This window comes from Apis florea, unplaced genomic scaffold (assembly GCF_048593485.1).
Source record: "Apis florea isolate Af1SG1 unplaced genomic scaffold, ASM4859348v1 contig_3367_pilon, whole genome shotgun sequence".
Taxonomy (NCBI): Eukaryota; Metazoa; Arthropoda; class Insecta; order Hymenoptera; family Apidae; genus Apis; species Apis florea.
This window is the reverse complement of record NW_028256746.1, coordinates 2776417-2797490: the sequence shown is the minus strand read 5'-3', so window position 1 is coordinate 2797490 and position 21074 is coordinate 2776417. Positions and strand designations below refer to the sequence as shown.

General features: G+C 38.0%; 2 protein-coding genes across 4 annotated transcripts in view; both read right to left on the bottom strand.

The window, feature by feature from the left end:
• Positions 1 to 8862, bottom strand: part of LOC147657017 (uncharacterized) — a 94902-nt gene extending 86040 nt beyond the window's left edge. Inside the window, exon 1 of the mRNA XM_086911951.1 lies at positions 8602 to 8862. Within this exon, the coding sequence (XP_086768077.1) occupies positions 8602 to 8718 (117 nt within the window). The 5' untranslated portion in view covers positions 8719 to 8862. The remainder of the gene's footprint in view (positions 1 to 8601) is intronic.
• The window catches only part of Nha1 (Na[+]/H[+] hydrogen antiporter 1), a 117297-nt gene that overhangs the window by 77716 nt on the left and 18507 nt on the right, over positions 1 to 21074 (bottom strand). Inside the window, exons 1-2 of one of the 3 annotated variants that reach the window (XM_003695475.4) lie at positions 4929 to 5905; positions 1112 to 1486 (exon numbers count right to left, since the gene is read on the bottom strand). In XM_003695475.4, the coding sequence (XP_003695523.1) occupies positions 1112 to 1486; positions 4929 to 5257 (704 nt within the window). In that variant the 5' untranslated portion in view covers positions 5258 to 5905. Of the gene's footprint in view, positions 1 to 1111; positions 1487 to 3056; positions 3220 to 4928; positions 5906 to 21074 lie in introns of those variants that run through there. The other 2 variants (XM_012489177.3, XM_012489178.3) reach the window with 2 other exon arrangements.

Sequence of the window (21074 nt, the reverse complement as noted above, 5' to 3'; positions counted from 1 at the left end):
AACGGAGTTTTTCCAAGAGATTTGTAAAAATTTGAGACTGTTGTACGAAATGGGAGCGAACAAAAAAAAAAAATGAAAGCGCGGGAAATTTGAAAATATGGCGGTAATTTCAGTGGTTGGCAAGTTTTGGGAGAAAACGCGCATCGTTACAACGAGCGATACCGCTTTTTTATATCAGCCGAACGCGACACGACACTTCCGACACGGTGAATAATCGCGTTGATAATCGATCCCCTGTGAAACGAACACACGCACACGAGCGTAAGGAGCGTAAATATTATCACATGACGGCGGCGGAATAAATTTCAATTACGAAATGATGGAGTTCCATTTACAAATTCAGCCGAAGAAGTAATGTGTGCGTAACAGCACATGATTTTAATCACGTGCCCAGTTAAGTCTAACTGTAGTCACGCGCAACAGCGTAATAATTAACCCCTTAGCTCGGTTGGGTCAACGATCGTTCAACCAAGTACAAACATTCCGTCTCTGCCACTTGTAAATTCCAACGTTTCGTTTTCGATCCGATTCCCCCTCTCGTTCGCGATCCCAACGTTTCATCTTTTTTCCTTCTCTCTTTTAATCTTTATCCAAGGTGCGAAACCAAGAAGAAAATATAATTGGAAACTGTAATTTCCTATTATTTTTCTTTCCCTTTTTAAATCAACAGACGTAATTATTTCTCCACCAATCTCGAAATCTAAAAATACAAAAATACAAGCAATACATTGTACTTACGGACAGAGTAACCTCTCTTTCTCCTCAATTTCAATTCGATTGTTAAAAAATGTAAAGAACAACAAATCGAGTACAATTTCGAATCGTTTCTCGACAGAAAGAGAAAAAACTCGGTGAAACTTTTCTCTTTTTTTTTTTAATACGTCTCGAGACGACGTCTCCAGGAATAGACATCAATTGATCGTTGAACACGATTTAACCGTATATAGTTTGCAATGGTATTATTTCGTGAGTCAGAGCGTGATTACAATGGCGGCGCGATACTATTATTACTTCGAGACGCGGCGTTCGAGAAATTCCGTGATAAAAAAAATCCCATACGAAAGAAGAAAAGATAACACAACAAGACGAAGAGAAATCAGAGGCAACTCACCGAAAATTGGAGACGACGATGCCGTAGTTTCGGTCGATGCTCACCATGCCGATGTTCTGCATCACGATCCCCGTGATCAGCATGCCGATCAGGGCGGGGAGGGTGGTCAAGGAGAAGAGCCATCCCCCGAAGTGAGCCGCGATGCAGAGGGTGGCGAGGCCGAAGAGCTGGCCGCCCGGGGCTGCCTCCTCGCCGAGTATCGTGTACACGATGCCCCAGAGAAGCAGGCCTAGCAGGAAAAGGCACAACAGCCGGGCGAATTTTCTGTAGCTCGGGCAAAACGGTTGGGGGCACGCTTTCCTCCAACCCGGCGGCTCCCACGAAGGCGTGTCGTCGCGACCGTGGCATCGCGTGCAAAACAGATACAACCACGACCTGCGCGCAAAAGAAAGGGAAAGGTTTTGTTGAGAAAAGGTCTTTCGAAGGGGATTTGCGCGCCAAATATTCCTCGTCTTTTCTTCTGTGAACGTACTTCCACTTTTTTTTTACTAGGTTTTTGGTTTTTCGATAATTTTAGCGGGATGGAATTGTGCTTTTTAGCGAGGTTTTCTAAAATGTACGTGTTTTATGGAAAATAATATTTCATGGATGGAGGGATTGCGCGTTTTCTCCTGTTTTCTTATTTTTTGGTTTTCGCTCGGAACACTTTTCCGAACGAACTTCTGGAGGGAAATTGAAAATTGCTCGAGGAGAAATTGAAATTACGCACAATTCTATTTTTCTCTTTTCGATCGAAATATTTCTGAGTGTCTGATATTTGTCGGAGTATACGATCTTACGAAGTATGATAAAAAGTAGGTAGGAAAAAGTAGCCTGGAATAATGTTTATTCCCAAGATTTTCGAGGATATTTCGTGAAATAATATTTTCAATGATATTTCATTTCACAGAGTATATACACGAATGTTTTTTCAACTCAAAGAACGGGCAACAACAAAAGACAACAAAGAATTTTCTCGACTCTGGTTACAAGATATACGCATCGCTGTGGAATAACGTATTCATCACAAAATTTTCAATTTATAAAAATCCCTCAATTCCATACGGCAGAAAGCTAAAACCGTAATATTCGTAATATCAAAAATCGAACAGGAAAATCCACTATTGCAATGCAACATGCATAGTGGTAGAAATCCACTGAAATATTCAGTCTAAACTTTTTTCATAATTTTTTATACAAAAAAAAAAAAAAAAAAAAATAAAAGAAAAGCTCTTGTAATTATTTATATTATCCTTGTGTACGTGTACAAACATCAGAGAGAGAGAGAGAGAGAGAGAGAGTCGGATAAAAAGAAGGTGAAATAAAGACAGATTTATGCGGTTCAAAGTAAAAACTGGTTGCAGGGCAAAGAGAAAGAGAAACAAGGGTGGAAAGTGAAAAAGTAAAGTCGGTGTATATATCACGAGATAAGACGAAAAGTTTGTGTCTAGACTGTTAACGTTAATGTTTTGTAAAAAGAAAAAAAAAAAAATTTAGCATCGCGAAACTCCATGTTTCTTTAAGAGATTACATACATTCGGAACCAGAATCTACTTGCTCTGCGCATACTTGTGCTCTAATTTCATTCCCTCGGATAAACAAATTTTTACAATTACAACTCCCAAGAATTTATTACAAAAAAAAAAAAAAAAAAAAAAATTAATTTTTAAAAAGTCATCGTATCCAACTTCCATCACAGCCAAAAACAAACTTCTTTTACACCATTCCAATATACAAATTTTACAAATATATTCCAAACTTTTCAAATCGCTCGATTTACCAATTCGCGCAATCTAGCAAATCATTGTATCAAGAAAAAAAAAAAGAAGGAAAAAATTAATTTTTCAAAAAGAAGACGGACGCACATTACCGATCCAATTTCCATCGCAGCTGAAACGAGGAAAGAAAAAAAGAGAGAGAGAGAAAAGAAAACGTCATCGTTTCGCAAAATAAAACATCCACTCACCACAAAGAACTCATCGACTCGACCTTCGGTTTTCCCGCAAACTTGTTTTCCATCCCGCTCCGCGTTTTCACTCCTTATCCCGGTTATACGCGATATTCGATCGAGATATCGCCGCCGACACGACGACTCTTTTAAAATTAAAACCCGAGCAAAAAAGGTGGCCGCTTATTCGAGAGAGGAGAGGATTTTAACGGAGAGCAGCATACCTTGCGTGCACGCGAGCAGACGTTATAGGAAACTTAGAGCACCGCTTGATTCAATCTCATTAGACTTTATGATCTTATCAAGGCGATTGGAAATGACAGGCTTTGTAACCGACCGGTTACATCACCAACTACGCTTCCTAGATCCGTTACAATTCCCTCGATTAGGGATTCACCTGCCTCGAATACTTTTCATTCATTCGTTCCGTCGTCGTCGTGCGCAACGATATTGGAAACAATGAAAAAGGAAAGGAAAAAGAAAAAAAAAAAATTAGCAGAAAAATGGCGACGATGCGTATAATTGCGATGCGTGCAACGCGTGATTGATCGATGCGTTCTATCGATATTTATTTTATTTTTTTTTTTTTTTTTTTTTTTTTTAGAAATTTATGCTCGATGAATACCTTGGTCGGTGTATCGACGAGATTTATCGTTTCATTTTTCGCGTTTTTGTAATGTTATTGTGATATTGCTCGTATATCGATATTGTTTTTTTTTTCTTTTTTTCTTTTTTCTTTTATTATTTGCCGTAATAGCAGAGATTCGCGAGGTATTGATTTTTTTAATGGAAGGACGCGCAGGATGATTTAACGAAAATATGTTGTTATGGAATTGATTAGTCGAATATTTGAAAGTTATTCGCTCGTTTAAGCGTTAAACGTTTATGGGCAATGTATATCAATTCTATGCGGGAAATGTCTATGCGTCGTTTTAATTTATCTCGTGGTTATGCGTCGATATTTCACCAACTATTCGACATTAAAGTATTAAAAATTTCCCGTTCTTTTCGAAGAAAATTAATCGTTCGAAAATGTAATTTCTTCTCGGTTAGATTTATCGAAGATAAATATCGATTAAAACATTCCATTATTCTACTAGCCGTGAACTTGGCTTAATCAAACACTCGTAAAAGCTTAATGCGATCAAATTTACTAAATTCTCGCGTGTTTGCACTATCGATACGTTTGTTCTAATAAGATTACTCTCCAACAAAAATAGTATTTTAAATTGGAGGAAATTCTTTGAGAGCTTCATTCAAAGCTTAATAAGATACAATTTTCTACCGATTTTTTTTTAAAAAAAAAGTCGAGAGTAAAAATAATTAATAATTCGAAAAAAAATTTCACAAATTCCATTCTTCACCACATTTAACAATAATTCTCAACATAAACAAATATTGATCCATATCGTTTCAACTATCAACGTCTCAAAATGAATCATTCTCAAAAATTCCTTTTCCTCGCGCGAAAAAAAAAAAAAAAGAAAGAAAGAAAAAGCCTTTCAAGCTCCAAGCTCCTATAGATCCCCGAAAAATTTCACAAACCGAACCAGAACGAAAACTCGAGAGAGAGGAATAACCATCGCGTATCGTTCTAATTACAATCGTCACAAATTATTCTCCTTTCCTCGCATGGAAAAAGAAAAAAAAAAAAAATCTTTCCAACCCCGAAAAATGTTCACAAATCACGAATTATGATAATGAAAACTCGAGAAACAGAATACATCGTTCCATCCACAACTCTCGTACGAATTATACACTCATCTTTTTCTCGATTTCCAGAAAGAAGAAAAGAAAGGAAGAGAAAAGTCGGTTACAGAGAGAGAGAGAGAGAGAAATTTCATTTCTCAAAGCGAAACGAGAATGGGAGAGGGGAGGAAAAATTCTCACCGTTCCAACTCCTCCGAGTACTCGATCTTGTCCCTGATGGAGCTGGTCAAACTGTACGCGGACTTCTTCCTGCTCCCATTGATCCTCCCGTTCTCCAGATCGAACTTGTGCTGCGGTATATTCTCCGAGCTCCCGTAGTTGCTCCCTCCGTGCTGCAGTATCGATTTGCCACGTCCCTGATCCGAGTTATGCTCCGAGCTCGCGCTTATTCGCCGATTATGCTCGAACGTTGGATTATCCATGCCGAGTATCTGATCGCTAATCGAGACGCGCCTCTTCGCTAATTCCTCGCTCGACCTGTTCGTCCTTCCGCTCATGTCCATATCCATATCTCGCCCTTCCGTCCCCGAGAATCGGCGGGGGAGGTGGTACAACCTACCCAAGATCGCGTGTTCACGCGACGTCTGTGCGCGTCTTCGTTCCGTTTCGAGAGAGAGAGAGAGAGAAATCGATTTTACGATCGATGAAACTCGATTCGAACCCCGATCAGAACAGAGACAGGTGATAGAGCTCGAAACGAGAATTAAACGGCATCGGTAGGTATTCCAACCGATCGATGCGAAGATCGAGGATGAAAACGGCCGCTACGAGGAGATCCACCAGCTTGACGCACCGCTCGAAGGGACGAAGGGATGATTCGAATCCATGTACGCATCCGACGTGCGCGAAGAAGAAATGAGAAAAGGAAAGGGGGGGAAAAAAGATCGAAGAGGGAATTCTTTCGAAAAATTCGGGTGGGGGGGGGGAGGGAGGGAGGGAAAAGAAAAAGAAGAAAAGAAAAGAAGAGAATCGCGAAGCGCGCGATGATCGGGCGACGCGATGGAAAACGTGGAAGAGGTAAGAAGACGGTGGCGCGGACGGCAGGATGAGTCTGGTCAGCTTTCCACGATTGACTGGCGATCACGGCTTCGATCGACGTCTCCGCGCCTCCTGTTTCGATCGTTGACAGCGCGCCGTGAGCGTCGCGTGACGATGACTCCGAGAAAGTCGAAACGCCCGATGATCCCCCGCCGATCGTCGATCACGCGGCCCGATACCAAGATCGTCGCGTGACGATTTGTTTTTCCAGCCGGCAGGCGGGGTGGGGGGAATCAGCGCCTACACCTCGGATCTTCCTCCTTCGCTATCCCACCTTGACCCGCTTTTGCCGCCGATCATCCACCGACGCGGTCTTCCTTCGTTTCAGATACTTCCTTCTCGATTTTATCAAATATTCGAATAATATCGTGAATGATCTTATCACGGATAATATTTCTCGTTGGTAAGTAAAGTTTGATAGTAAAGTTTTATATCAAGGAAATATATAATTCGTGCTTTCGATCGTGACACGAAATTGAAGGAAATTTCACGAGATTCCTCGCCGATAAAATTATCTATGTCGCGCTAATGCTCCCGATTCCGATCGTACGAATTCACAAAGCGCAATTTACGCAATTGTAAAGATCGATCGCAAGCCTATTTCCCTCCAACGTTTCGTTTAAAAAAAAGGAGTAAAAAATTCTACAACCTCAGCGACATCACTTTCACACACGTTTTTTTCGTTCACGTATCGTCATACCGTTTCACCGTTAACCATTGCTCGAAGCGTTTATTCTCGCGCGAGAAAAGAAAACACGAAACGAAACAAGTATCCCGTTTACTCTCTCTCTTCCCTTATACCTTCATACCGTCGAGAATCACGGATCCATCTTCCATACTCTTCTCCACTTTTCCCCCCACACTCCGAACCTCACCTCCGACCCTCTGCCGCGAGAATACGAAATTCACGACGACCCGTGTTCGAGGAGACACGGGACGGCGCGGAAACGAATACTGCGAAACGAGCACGGTTAACTAGCGACTAAACGCTGCAAAGTGTGCACCGCTTAACGGCGGTGTGTTTATGCGAATGGTGGGGCTGGTAAAAAGTGGTGTAACGCCAAGGAGGGACGACACGCACACACCGGCCCCTACAGTCGTATCGCGATAATCGTTCGTACCGCACAGGATGGGCGCAGCTGGACACCTCATTCACCGCCTATTCGGGCCTAACCCGGCCGACCTGTGCCCCTTGCGGATCGTGACCACGAACCGCCGCCATCGTTTAACCAAGATCCGCGAGAATACCAGAGCGGACGATCGTAAATTGAAGAACGAGCTTCTCGAGAGAGGAGGAATGTTACTACTACTACGTTCGAATCTCGACCCTGTTATTTTGTTTTTCTCTCGTCGTAATCGTTTAATTTCCTTCTTTCTTTTTTGCTTTTTTTTTTTTTTTCGTTTAAAAACTCGTCCTGGTTTCGCGTTTACAGGGAGGGGAGGATGTTGTCGAAATATTTGAAATATCGGAAATGAGTAGAAATTAAATTTGTCGAGAGAGAGGTTGGAATTGAAAATGATGTAGAGTAGAGATTAAAAGATTGTGAAGAGGATTATACTTTGATTACTGGGAATAATTATTTTCTCGCAAAGTACGTGAAAATTCAATTTCTTTCTAAATATTTTTATTTTCAAGGTAATAAAGTTTCGAAGGAAACGAGTTTTTTTCTATTACGCGAAAATAATAGAAAGATACGGGAGATTATCATCAATATTTACAATCTCTTTTATATATATCCACGCTTCGTTCCTTGCGCGTCGAGTATCGTGACGCACAATATCGTTCTTTCTCGATCTAATTTCTCGATACGAAAACGTCTCGTCGCTGTGCAATAAGTTAATCCCGATTAACGCAATGAACGTATTTTTCTATCTTTCGTTCCGATGATACACGCACGCGTCCTGTATAATTCGATTTCATCGTCTCTATTTTCTTTTTCCTTTTTTTTTTTTTTTCCTTATCATCTATTTTCGCTTCTTCGATTTTTTTTTTTTTTTTAATTCAACTTCTCAACCAGATATAAATTATAACGTAACACGATGTAATTAGATAAATATCGGGTCGTCAAACAATGTGCTACTTTCTCGAGTGTCGATAAGCTATCGTATTTTCCGACGACGCGAGTACATTTCCACCAAGAGAAATTTCCTCCTCATTCTGGAAAAAGATCCGTTTCGATCCAAATTTTTCAATTAATAACAAACAATACGATCGCTCGTTGGTCAAAATTCTCCTCGTATTTTTGACAACGAATTATCGAGACCGGCCATTCTCAACCACCCCCTCTTCCTCAGTTTAGCGCACGAAAAAATCGAAACCGAAGCCGAAACGAAATCCCTGGATGGAAATACGTCGAAATAATCTGACCGCCGCGAACCATTTTCAAAATCTATCGTTTCGAAGGAATTAAATATTTTGACGTAAAACTTATCTCTCTTCGTTACAACTCGCGGTAAAAACCTTGCAAAATGTGTTTTGCACCGCAAGAGAGAGAGAAAAAAGGAAAAATATCGAGAAATTTTTCTCATCGCTTGTACAAATTTCAATCGGAAAATTACGGATATTCGTACGATTATTGAGAAACGTGGAAAACGTTGAAATTATTCCCCTCGTCCCATTTACAATTGTAATCTTCGAGGAGAAAGCAATATTTCGAAAGGACGCGCAATTACCTCGGCAAGAATGGCAAATCGAAATAATGGCTTGGAATCGAAATAAAAATTGTAATCGACGTGCGAGGCAAGCTAATAGCACAAATTTCTCGTACACGAAAAAAGAAAGAAAGAAAGAAAGAAAACACTTTTTCACACTCACGATATAATTGGCACGACAAACGTTCGACTCGATCTTCACCGTGCCGGATCTTCCCGGATACTGGACGAACTCGACGTGTCGTGAACGACAAAATCGTTTATTTACATATCGATTCATCCACCAAGGTGAATTACGGTGTGTCGTAAACGCGCGTTACGAATTGTTTCGAACGAGCACACGTTGATAATTTTACTCGGTCGACGACATCGAGTGGCTCGCGTCGAATCGTTGGGGAGGAATGCGTGCGATCGTTGGTATTGGTCCACGTTTGAACAATGCACGTGAATATATACCATGTTTGTTCGAAAACGCGAATTTCAATAATAAGTTGCGTTATCAAAAACACGAAAATAATTTCACACGTAGACCATAAATGGATTATTTTATTTTCGTTTCTTTTTTTTTTATGTATCGATTCTTAAAATATTGAGCCTGTTATAGAAAAAAAATTCGAGATTCTTCGTCGAAAAAATTTAAATTAAAACCCATTTTCCTCTGCGACGAAAATTTTCGCTAAAAATCTTTTTAAAATCTGTACAAATATTCTTCTTTCGAGATTAGAGAGAAAAATGAATTCGAAATGTTAAAAATATTTTTCTTTTGCAAAAAAAAAAAAAAATCATACAAAAGAATCGGAAAAATTCTTTGAATATACTAGAAATTTCGCTACGAGAGAAACGCTTAGAAACAACCTATCGTCTTACAAAATCAAACACGGTTAAACCCCTTTTAAGAGCCAATCCATCGATGGATTACCACTTAAGAGACATCCCCCTTTCGAATCCACGCACATTCTATCGATAAATCTCTCTCTCTTTCTCTCTCTCTCTCTCTCTCTGATCCTCGAACCCTTTGTTCTCGAGCCTGGCCGATAGAAAAGAAAGAAAAAAAGAAAGAAAGAAAAAAGCAAAAGCATCGAACGTCGATTTAACCGCGGTTCTTCGCGGTTCTATCGATTTCGATTAATAAAGGGACGATAATCTCTATCCCTTCGTATCCGAAGAGGAGAAGAAGAAGCACGTCTCGCATGCCGCGTTACAGATTAATTGCCTCGATTATTAAACAGCGAAATGTTACGCGTTGCTCGATCACGCGTGAATCGAGCGGTGACGATGCTCGACCAGGTTGTCATGCGCTTCCACCTATCGAATCGGTAAAATCGATATTAATCGGCTAATCGCGAAAATATCGAAGAAGTGTTTATGCGATAAACGATAGCGCGAGATACGACGAAATAGTCAAGTTTTTCAAGTGGCCTCGTCGCATGGCCTCGTTAAATGTCATTGTTTGAAAACGTATAAACAGTATTTTTTTCCTATTCTTTCGGAAAGTAAATTGTCCATAAAGGAGATAAGTTGAGCTAATAATTTAATTGCTGCTTTCCAATTTCGTTTCGACAAAGTTTGAAAAAATAAAAAAGATATCGGAGAAGATTCATAATTGTATTGTTAATATAATAGATTGTAATAAGTTTATCGAGACGAGTAGTTTCAACGTGCGAGGAAATTATTTCTTTTCTTCTTTTTTTTTTTTATCTCCAATTAAATTTTTTCACGTTCGAAATAAGGCCGAAGTACGAAGAGTTATTTCCATCACACGAGTGGACGGACGGACAGTCATGCGCTTCTTTATTATCAGCGAGGATGATAGAGTTCAGCCGTGACAAAAATATATTCCCTCGAGTGTGAACAAACGATATTGCGGTAAAAACAACAACGAACATCTTTTAGATTCTAACCGAGCTCGAATCGATCAATTGTATTATTACATATTTACGATTAAAGAAAGTCGTGATTAATTTGTAAAGATTACTTTTTTAAACAAAATTTTATTTCCAATTCCAACGTGCCAACTACTACTATTTTACTCCATCACCTTTTCGATTTGCCGATGCTAAAATTGTAATTAAAATTAACTTCGAAAAAAATTATCGTACCCGCAGTATCGAAAAGGGGACACTTGAGAGGATAAGAAACATCCTCCCTGGACAAATTACACCTTCTCGGTTATTTCGAATCGAAAAGATACGTGTTCACCCGCGTTTACAATTAATCGTCCGCCACTTTTTCCTTCTGCCGCGTAGAAAGAAACGAATTTAATCGACCTTCTCCCCTCCCGTACGTCGCAACAAATCGGAACAACAAGTTGCGGGGAGGATCCGCATTCGCGCAAATTTAATTTCACCTTCGGTAAAATTCATCATTCATAATTCCCCAAACATCGATCGCCCTCGAAATTAATTCTCACTGTCTGCCGACAACAGGCCAGAAATCATCGCGATTATTCAAATGGGCGGCGAGGTTCATAAACGTTAATTCGGTTTATTCGCATAATCGTATCGTGTTTGTTCGAGAGATCCTAACGCTTCGTTCGATCCAACCCAAATCCCTGTGTCCTCCTCGACAACTGTGTCTCGTCTGGAAAGAGGAGGTCCAGAACGATTCTATTTCGTTTCGATTTCGAATCGGATCGTCACTTTATTTCAAAATTTTATCCTTATCCTCGGTTAATTTGAATCTTCTAGTTAGTTTCTTGCCTTAGTATCTTTTTTATCGAATATAATTTTTTCTAAAGACAGTCGAAAGCCTTGTTTTCAATCTCTCGATCGCGTCGATGTTGGATCGCTGTTTAAGTTGGCGAGGAGTTTGGGTGGAACTCGATGATTATAGGTGTTTTAAGTGGTTTAAAGCCGCAAGGAACACGCGCAAGCGGCTTTCGAAACGTGTCAAAGCGTCGTATCGTCTTGGCTCGAGGACAATCGGGGTCGCGTGTAATGTTTGATATTTTCATGAAGAATAGTAAGAAGATGCGTTCATTTAAGCGGTTCGATACACGGCACACAGTTTTTGTGGCGAGAATCGGTTTATCGTTGTTCACGTGGTATTCAAGGAGCGTTTTAACGGAAGAGCGACTTCAGTTTTTCTCTCTCTCTCTCTCTCTCTCTTTTTCTTTTAAACGAAGGCAAAGACATCGTTTCGCGAAAGATCGGTAATCTGTGTTCCGTTTATGATCTATGAGGTAATCGCGAAATAACTCGGTATTCTCGCTCGAGGAAACCAATTTGACCGAGTTGCTTCCTCCGATGCAAAAGATTTCTGAAAGATTCTGGAACAAAGAAATTCCAGAGTATTTTAAAACCATTATTTCTTCTTCTTTTTTCTTTTTTTTTTTCTATGTAAATTTTCGAGTGAATTATGCACGAAGATTTATGATAATTAACGAACACTTCTCGATTCATGTTTTTCACGCTTTATTTATTTTCGATAGTTTTTGCTCGAAATATTTGCGCTGCTCTTACCTCGCGAGATAAGATAACGCTAGATTTGCAAAATGAGCCTCTTCGAGTCTTCTCAGTGCTGAAAAATTCTTGCATTACATAGGAAATATTCTTCTCTTATCTAGATCGACACGTGTATTACTTGCTGGAATATTTTTCTCCTTCCTCTAATTTATGCCAATTGCGCAGCATCACGTGGCTAAAAACTAATAATGTTTGTTTTTTTGTTAAGAAGAAAAAAGAAGAAGAAGAAGAAAAAAAAGTGTAGCCACAGCCGCTCATCAATTTCCTAAGTGTAAAATTAACACGGAATTGAATATTTTTTTAAAAGCATGCGAACAAGTATTTTATAGATATCTGTATATATATTTTATTTACTTGTTATATTAACGAGAGGCGTCATTAATTTCATGCTCGTTTACATATCTATCAAACGTCACGTGAAATATTTCACGTCACGATTTAACGATTGGCGCGATAAATCTCTTTCGTATATATTTTACATATAAAATTAATATGGTATAATAATAACGAAAAAAAAAAAATGTAACATGCAAACAAATTTTTAATCTCAAAATATCAATTTTACGCGTATAACGTAGATACGTTAGAAACAGTTAGAAGAAGAGAATATGGTCGACGAGAGACGAATTAGTAAAATGTTCGTGTTGTTATTATCAATCAAGAGATTATTCTTCTATAGATTTGAAAATTTTTATTGCAGTCGATACGTATCGATATCGGAAATCTGATAAATCGAATCATATGACTCGTAATAATCACTTATTTATCAGGTTTAAACACCTTTTCGAGATATATTTGGAATTTACTACTTGAAATCTTAATTACACTTTTGATCGCTTCGATTGTTGACAGTGGTAATCGCGCTAATAATCGGTATTAATGAATTCAACAGAATTATGACTAGACAGAACACGAATGTAAGTACAAACGGGGGCAAACGAATGTTCGAAATTGACTCGAACGATCCACTCGAAAACTAATTCTCTCAATTTCCTTTACGATGTCGTCGTTTCTCCAAATTATTTTTAACGTGGCTCCCTCTTTTTCACCCGAAACAATAATGTCAATCGACGTTAATAAAATTCGACGCGAATACAATTGTAAACACGAGCAAATGTTCAAAATGTTTAGCTCAATTTTTCAATCGTTTTTCAAACTATTTTACAGTCTTAATCTTTTTCTTTTCCAGTCAAAACAACGATATTAATCGACATCAATGAATTCAAATTCGATACAATTGCGACAAACACGAGCAAACAAATGTTGAAAATTCGAGTCGATTCGAAAACTAATCCCCCCCGATTTTCTTTAATGTGTCGTCGATTTTCCAAACGTTTTTCAACGCGGCCCTTATTTTCCAATGCCGTTTCCAGCGACGTCCCTCTTTCAAACGCATATTTCTCCATCAGTGTCGGATGGAACGAGCGTATTTCATCGGATGAAACGAGCGCACGCGTCGTGAATCGCCGTTCTAATCATGATTTCGCATACCCGCGCGACTCTGCCTCGCGGAAGTCGCGAATTTTCATTCTTCATTAACCGTGAACAGACACGTACACACGCGCACACACGTGTATCAGCGATCACCGACGCGTATCATGCTTCGATCCAATGTTTTAAACGCTTCGTTTCTCGCGGATACTCTTAATAATGGAAACGATGAAATACTCGATCGGATTTGATTTCGATATTAACGAGAATTAACGAGTAGATTCTCGTAAATTGGATATTCATTAAACGAGGAAAAGATTATTACATGTACATCCGATTATTTTTATAAATTCTCGATCGATCTCGACTCGATTCTTTGATAATATTATTATTAATTCCTAGATTGTTATCTTTATAAAATTGGCTGCATATGTTACATGTTTTTTTTTTTTACAGCAATTGTTATCTGCATGACGTTATCCCAACTTTCATTAATGTTTATCGAATTCCTGGCTTTCGTAGATTTCTCGATATTCGATCAAATCGAATAAACTCTTTCGAAACGTCAATTATTCAAAGGGAATCTAACAGACGCATCCTGAGAAAAAAATCTTACCGAATTTTATCAATCTCACAGATCAAGATAAAACTGTATTCTTTTCAATTGAGTAAATTGCAAAAAGGAATTCTCGTGATCTAATACATCCTCCGTCTTTCTTAAACAAAAGAGATTCTTATCGAATCTCTGATTCTCATAGACTCATAAAATTATACATATATAACTTTTTCCAAACATCGAGCAAATTGCGTTCTATATATAGATATATTCGATAAATTATATATTCTTCTACAAATTAAACAAATTATGTATCCTTCACCATTCTAACTTTCTTAAAATATCAAATTTCTTATTCTCATAGATTCGTGACCAAATTATTTCCCTCTTAAATAACTTTGTAACTAAAATTACAAAAGGAATCACACACATTATATATCCTTCACCAATTCCAACTTCCCTAAAAGATACTTTTCTTATCAAATTTCTTATTCTTATAGACTCGTAACCAAATTATAAAAGGAATCACACATCATATATCCTTCACCAATTCCAACTTCCCTAAAAGATACTTTTCTTATAAAATTTCTTATTCTTATAGACTCGTAACCAAATTATAAGAAGAATCACATATTATTTAATCTTCATCGATTCCAACTTCCCTAAAAGATACCTTTCTTAACAAATTTCTTATTCTCATAGATTCGTGACCAAATTATTTCCCTCTTAAATAACTTTGTAATTAAAATTACAAAAGGAATCACAAACATTATGCGTCCTTCACCAATTCCAACTTCCCTAAAAGATACTTTTCTTATCAAATTTCTTATTCTCATAGACTCGTAACAAAATTATTTCCCTCTTAAATAATTTTATAATTAAAATTACAAAAGGAATCACACACATTATATATCCTTCACCAATTCCAACTTCCCTAAAAGATACTTTTCTTATCAAATTTCTTATTCTCATAGACTCGTAACAAAATTATTTCCCTCCTAAATAATTTTATAATTAAAATTACAAAAGGAATCACACACATTATATATCCTTCACCAATTCCAACTTCCCTAAAAGATACTTTTCTTATCAAATTTCTTATTCTTATAGACTCGTAACCAAATTATAAAAGGAATCACACATCATATATCCTTCACCAATTCCAACTTCCCTAAAAGATACTTTTCTTATCAAATTTCTTATTCTTATAGACTCGTAACCAAATTATAAGAAGAATCACATATTATTTAATCTTCATCGATTCCAACTTCCCTAAAAGATACCTTTCTTATCAAATTTCTTATTCTCATAGATTCGTGACCAAATTATTTCCCTCTTAAATAACTTTGTAATTAAAATTACAAAAGGAATCACAAACGTTATGCGTCCTTCACCAATTCCAACTTCCCTAAAAGATACTTTTCTTATCAAATTTCTTATTCTCATAGACTCGTAACAAAATTATTTCCCTCTTAAATAATTTTATAATTAAAATTACAAAAGGAATCACACACATTATATATCCTTCACCAATTCCAACTTCCCTAAAAGATACTTTTCTTATCAAATTTCTTATTCTTATAGACTCGTAACCAAATTATAAAAGGAATCACACATCATGTATCCTTCACCAATTCCAACTTCCCTAAAAGATACTTTTCTTATCAAATTTCTTATTCTTATAGACTCGTAACCAAATTATAAAAGAAATCACATATTATTTAATCTTCATCGATTCTAACTTTCCTAAAAGATACCTTTCTTATCAAATTTCTTATTCTCATAGACTCGTAACAAAATTATTTCTCTCTTAAATAACTTTATAATTAAAATTACAAAAGGAATCACAAACGTCCTTCCTTCAATTCCAACTTTCCTCATCAAATTTCTAATTCTCATAAAGTTTTTCTCATACCTTATCGTAATCAGAAAAACCAAAAAAAGCGAACTGCACTCTTCGGAAACAAAACCTACGCAAATTGCGTTAGAAAAAAGGAATTCCAAAACGACGATCTAACAAACGCATTCTGCACCTTTCTCAAACTTGCCTCGAATATCCTTGCTTCGACCAACTGAATGCTCGACGTGGATCGACTCCAACTTCCGAATTCTCGCGAGAACAAGCTCGGCCGTGATCTTCCTTTCGTTACGCGAATTTCCGGGCAGTCACGCGACCCACCAAACGGATGAACGTCGAACAAGAGACAAAGGAAGGGGACGAGGTCGAAGATGGGAATTGCAAATATCCCTCCACCCACGTTCCTCTCCATCTTTCCTCTCTCGCGTACCATGCTCCAACCGTCATCGAACGATGCGCGTATCGATACCAATTTCGTGGCTTGGATTAAAAAGAAACGTTAAATTTCGATGCGTCCATCGACTCGTAACTGTTCGGGTATGTAAGAAGAAAGATACATACTTTCTGAAATAACGAGGTGAAATGTTATCGGTGCTTTTTTATCGTGATTTTATCGTGAAAAAGATTAAATGAATCGATCGAGTAGATGGTTGGATTTATTTTTGTGAAACTTTTGAAATTTACCGATCATATCGGCTACGTTCGTTTCTTTCGTTTTTTGTTTATTAGGAGACACGATTTATCATTTTTTGTATGGATACGAGAAACAGAATCTTGGAAATTGATCTCCGATAGGAGAGCAAATATCAAACTTCTTCTCCGAAAATTGGAGAGAAAGTCAAAATTCAGATATGATTCGTATATCGAAACCGAAGAGTGTTTCGATACAAGCGAAAAGTGCAACTCGATATAAATTTTCAACTTCGACAAAGTTCGTCTCGCTTTTGTCTCGAAAAAAAAAAAAAAGTCTCCACGATACGAGAGATACACCATCCTCGTCTCGAACAGTCGAGTGGTTTTTCGAATCGAAAAAAGGATCGAAAATAACCGTTCGAATTATCGAAATTCCCGAATCTCCTCTGCGGATTGTTTTGACAAATATCGTAACGCATGCGAAAATTTTCAAAACTCTCGTGGGATAGGTTTAAACGAATTCTACGCCGTTGTACGCGGATTCGAACAAAACACGAATCAATTTGAGAATAAAAATTTAACAAGGTGGTTTTCAACGACGGAAGATAAGACGATCGCTCGTTAAAATTCGTTCGAGATCGTGGACAAATGCGCCGTGTGTCCGATTTAAGGAAAGAGGAGAAAAATACGCGAAATATAATTATTTCGACGATCGTCAGAGATATTTGATCGAGAGGTGGCGATCCCAGTTGTCGCTAACGAGTTTCCAACACCGGCCAATTCATCCGTGAGATCGAAATTGCGGCGAAGAGGGAGCTAAGTCAAGATCGAAGATTTTTCTTCCTCTCGATTGGCCGTCCGTCCGTTTGTCACTCCTTCCTTCTTTTCGATCCTTTTCGTCGTTTTGTATAAATCCAATCTTCCTGCTAATTAAACGTCGTTAACAAGTCGTTTGTAAAATCTATTGAAAATTTGTTTCGCACAAAATACAACGAATATTTTCATCCTTTTAAATATCGCTGACTCACGATGTTATTTTTTTTTTTTTTTCTTTTCCTATTAATGTCAAATATATGCAACAGTACATATTGAAATTCAATATTTTCGCGCGCACATTATTAAATGAACGGCATCGATAAAAGATTGAACACATAACGGAATTAGCACAATTTAGCTCGCGTACCAAAACATGTCCCCACAACGTTAATTATAAATTATTACAGTCTCTAATATATAAAAAAAGAAAAAAAGAACGACACATTATTCATCATTCGCTAAATGATAATAATTCGAAATTTATACTGATACATAAAACATGAAAGGTGGAGCGAAAATGAGTCGAAAAAAAAATATTCGCATCGTGCAAAGTGAAATATTTACATTGTCACGTAGATTTCCATTCTGTCTTCTGCAGTTTAATATCAGATTCTTTTCCTTTTATAGATTTTCTAAGGAGAATCGATTTTTACGGAGAATTTATTGATTCCATTCTCAGATAATTAGTTGGAACAATATTTTTGTATTTTGTGACAATTCGCATATTCCAATACGAAATGTTAAATTCCTAGGTTAAACAAAGGAGCGCAAAATGTTCGTTCATTAATAGAAAAAGTGTCAGCCTACGATCGCTCAATCGATTCACAACGATCAAGAAACAAAGAATTCCTATATTCCTAGATTAAGCAAAAACCATTCGTTATCGCTCCATTTTTATTATTCAATCCACATTGATTCAAAGAATTAAAGAACTATATTCAAATAAGAAAACACAGAGTGGAAAGATATCCAAATACTTAATCGCAACATATATACATCTCCAGAATGATCGATATGCTATTTATCGATTAAGAATACAATATCTATACAACATCTATTCTTCGGATCTTTTTTTAAAAAATTCCTCTTTTTGGTAATCGATCGCATCCCAAAAGCGTCTATAAATTCTTATTGATTGGTATTCACGAAAATTTTTCACCACCTACTACTAATCTCTAACAATTCTTAAATACCGTAATTCGAAGAATTTTTAACTTTCCTTTTCACCGAAAAATGAAGAGAAAAAAATCTAGTTGCTTCGAAAGAGAGCACATTTGAATAAAACGCACATCGCCCTAATCAATCGATTAAGAAACAAAGAATATTATATTCCTATTCCTCATTCATTATTCCCAATCTAAAAATCAAAGATCAACATATTTACAACAATATCTGTACCCCAACACGATTCACATCGAGTAAGAGACAAAGAAAGAATTTTCCTAACTATAGCTGTTCTCGATCGACATGCTATTACACGATCCAGGATGGAGAGTCAAGGATCAAAGAGCACCGTGTTCCTAGCTTCGTGGGGTGACGAGTGTCCAGTTGCAGCTGGTGGTGTAAGCTCGAATTAGCTTAAAAGCCCGGGGCAACGCGGGATAACGCGGGAAAAGCGCAGCAGCCAGGTCTCGTATATCACGGCGAGATAAAGGGACGGCAGACGGCGACGGAAAGTATGGCGGTTTCGGCGACAAGCTTGCAGCTGCCGCGCGCCATCCTCATTATGCTCGCAAGACGGCCGCGGGAGAAATATTGCGGAGACGTCCAAAGGAACCGCTTCTCACGCGGTTTACGTCTCGCTGGAATATCTGACGATTCCACCGTACAGAACTGTATATACGGCTCTAACTTTTTTAATTATGCCACTCTTTCGATTTATCGGCCAAAGAAAATGCTTACTAAGAACTAGAAATTGTATCATTTTATAAAAAATTGGAACCAAGATCCGATTGAATTTGGATCAAAATAGTGATAGAAAATAATGATTCCGGAACGTATCTAGGCCGTAAAGCAAGGGTAATTTTTTCCTAATTACTCGCTTTCTCGATTTATCGGCCGAAGAAAATGCTTTACGAACTAGAAATTACATTATTTTATACAAAATTGGAACCGAAATCCGATTGAATTTGTATCAAAATAGTGATAGAAAATAATGATTCTGGAACATATCTAGGCCGTAAAGCGAGGTAATTTTTTCGTAATTACTCGTTTCTTTTCACAGACTGCGTAAATTGTAAGACGCTATTTCGATTTTGGATCGATGCGAGGAGAAAAAAACCAGAGGAAATTAATTTTCGAAAGAGATGTAAAATTTCCACGCGTTCTCAAGGAAATCTTCACCGACGCGTTGTTAGAAAAAGAAAGAAACGAGTTGGTGCAAATTCCTTTTTCTCGATCGTTTTATCGTGCCGGACGAACAGAGAGGAATCTCTGAATAAAAGATTCACAGGTTCGAGGAACGTGGTTTCTCGCGTGGTTTTAGTCAGTCACGTTTAAGATGTGAAAAGTTTGGAACGTGTTTAAGCGGCCTATCTTGCGCGCGCACTCGTGTTAATTAAATTTTTCTCTTAAAATTTCACTCTTTCGTTCTTTCCCCTCGAAGCGCGGCACATCGGTTTCTCGTTTTTTGTTTCCGGGAAGATTAACGAGCACTTTTCGAGCAACCAAAAATTATTTTGCGCGATTTGTTGGCCACTGGCGTTAATTAGTCTCGCGATACTCATTCGACGATTCTTCCGAGCGACGTGTAAGCTCGAGTTACAAGGGAGGAGAGGTGCGCCTATTAGATATATTTCATCGTCGCAGCTGTTGCGCTTTCTAACTATTCGGGAAGACAAGGGAAGAATGGGTGAAAGAGAAATAGCGGGTGGTCGAGGTGGAACTCGAGTTTCTCTTGCGTATCGTTGAACAGGGAATATTTGAAAATATCGAAATTGCGATAATTTTATTAAAGAGGATAATTCTCTTCTCGAGGGATCTTTTATTTATCTTTCTTTTTTTTTTTAAAAAAAATTGCTTCGTTTCTTTAATTTTTCATTTCCAATTGTAGAACGCGTTTGAAAGAATAGCTTTAGATCGGCGAGCAGAGCGAAGAAACGCTTCGACATTTCTACGATTTTCTTATCTCTCTCTCTCTCTCTTCACCATTTTCCCCTTCGTCCAAAGGCTTCACGACTCCTTCCTAAACACCCAAGTTTATTTCCATTTTTATCTCGCAGCTCTCGACGAGGAAATGTTACGATCTCTCGACTCTTTATTCCCACGTACGAAATTTCTCGAAGGCGCGTGCCATCGTCCTCGCAACTGCTTCGCGATTTCTCGAAAAATTCGGCCGTCGCAACTTCTCCTCCCTTTCCTTCTTATCGAAAGCATCGACAAGCGTCTATCCAAATACAGTTTCGTCTCGCGAGTTACGGTAATCGAAGTTTCTCCAAAGCTTAATTCGAGCAATTTTTCCAGCACGGCGAAATTTCTATGCCACGTTTCGTTGGAGGGATAACGGCGTAATTTATAAATCGGTTATTTATTTACAAGCGTGGAGCACGAAGCGATCGATTAAATTGTAGCGAAATTGCGAAGTAAGAGGGCAACGACGACAAATAAGGTGGAAATTTACGAGTGGATGGATCGCCGGTTTTTGTTTCTTTGAGGAGAGGAGGGGGAGTGTTCGTTTCCCGCGAAGAAAATGGAAGCTTGTAAATTTATTTCTATGATAGGGGAGACTTGTTGTCCCGTGTTCAAAAACTTGCCAGCGTATATATATTTTCTCTCTCTCTCTCTTCTTTTTCCATTTCGCTCAACGATCGTTCAAAAATTTTCGCTTCCTTCATTTTCATCCTTGCAAACGAATCGAATGAAGGGATTAGAAAAGAAAC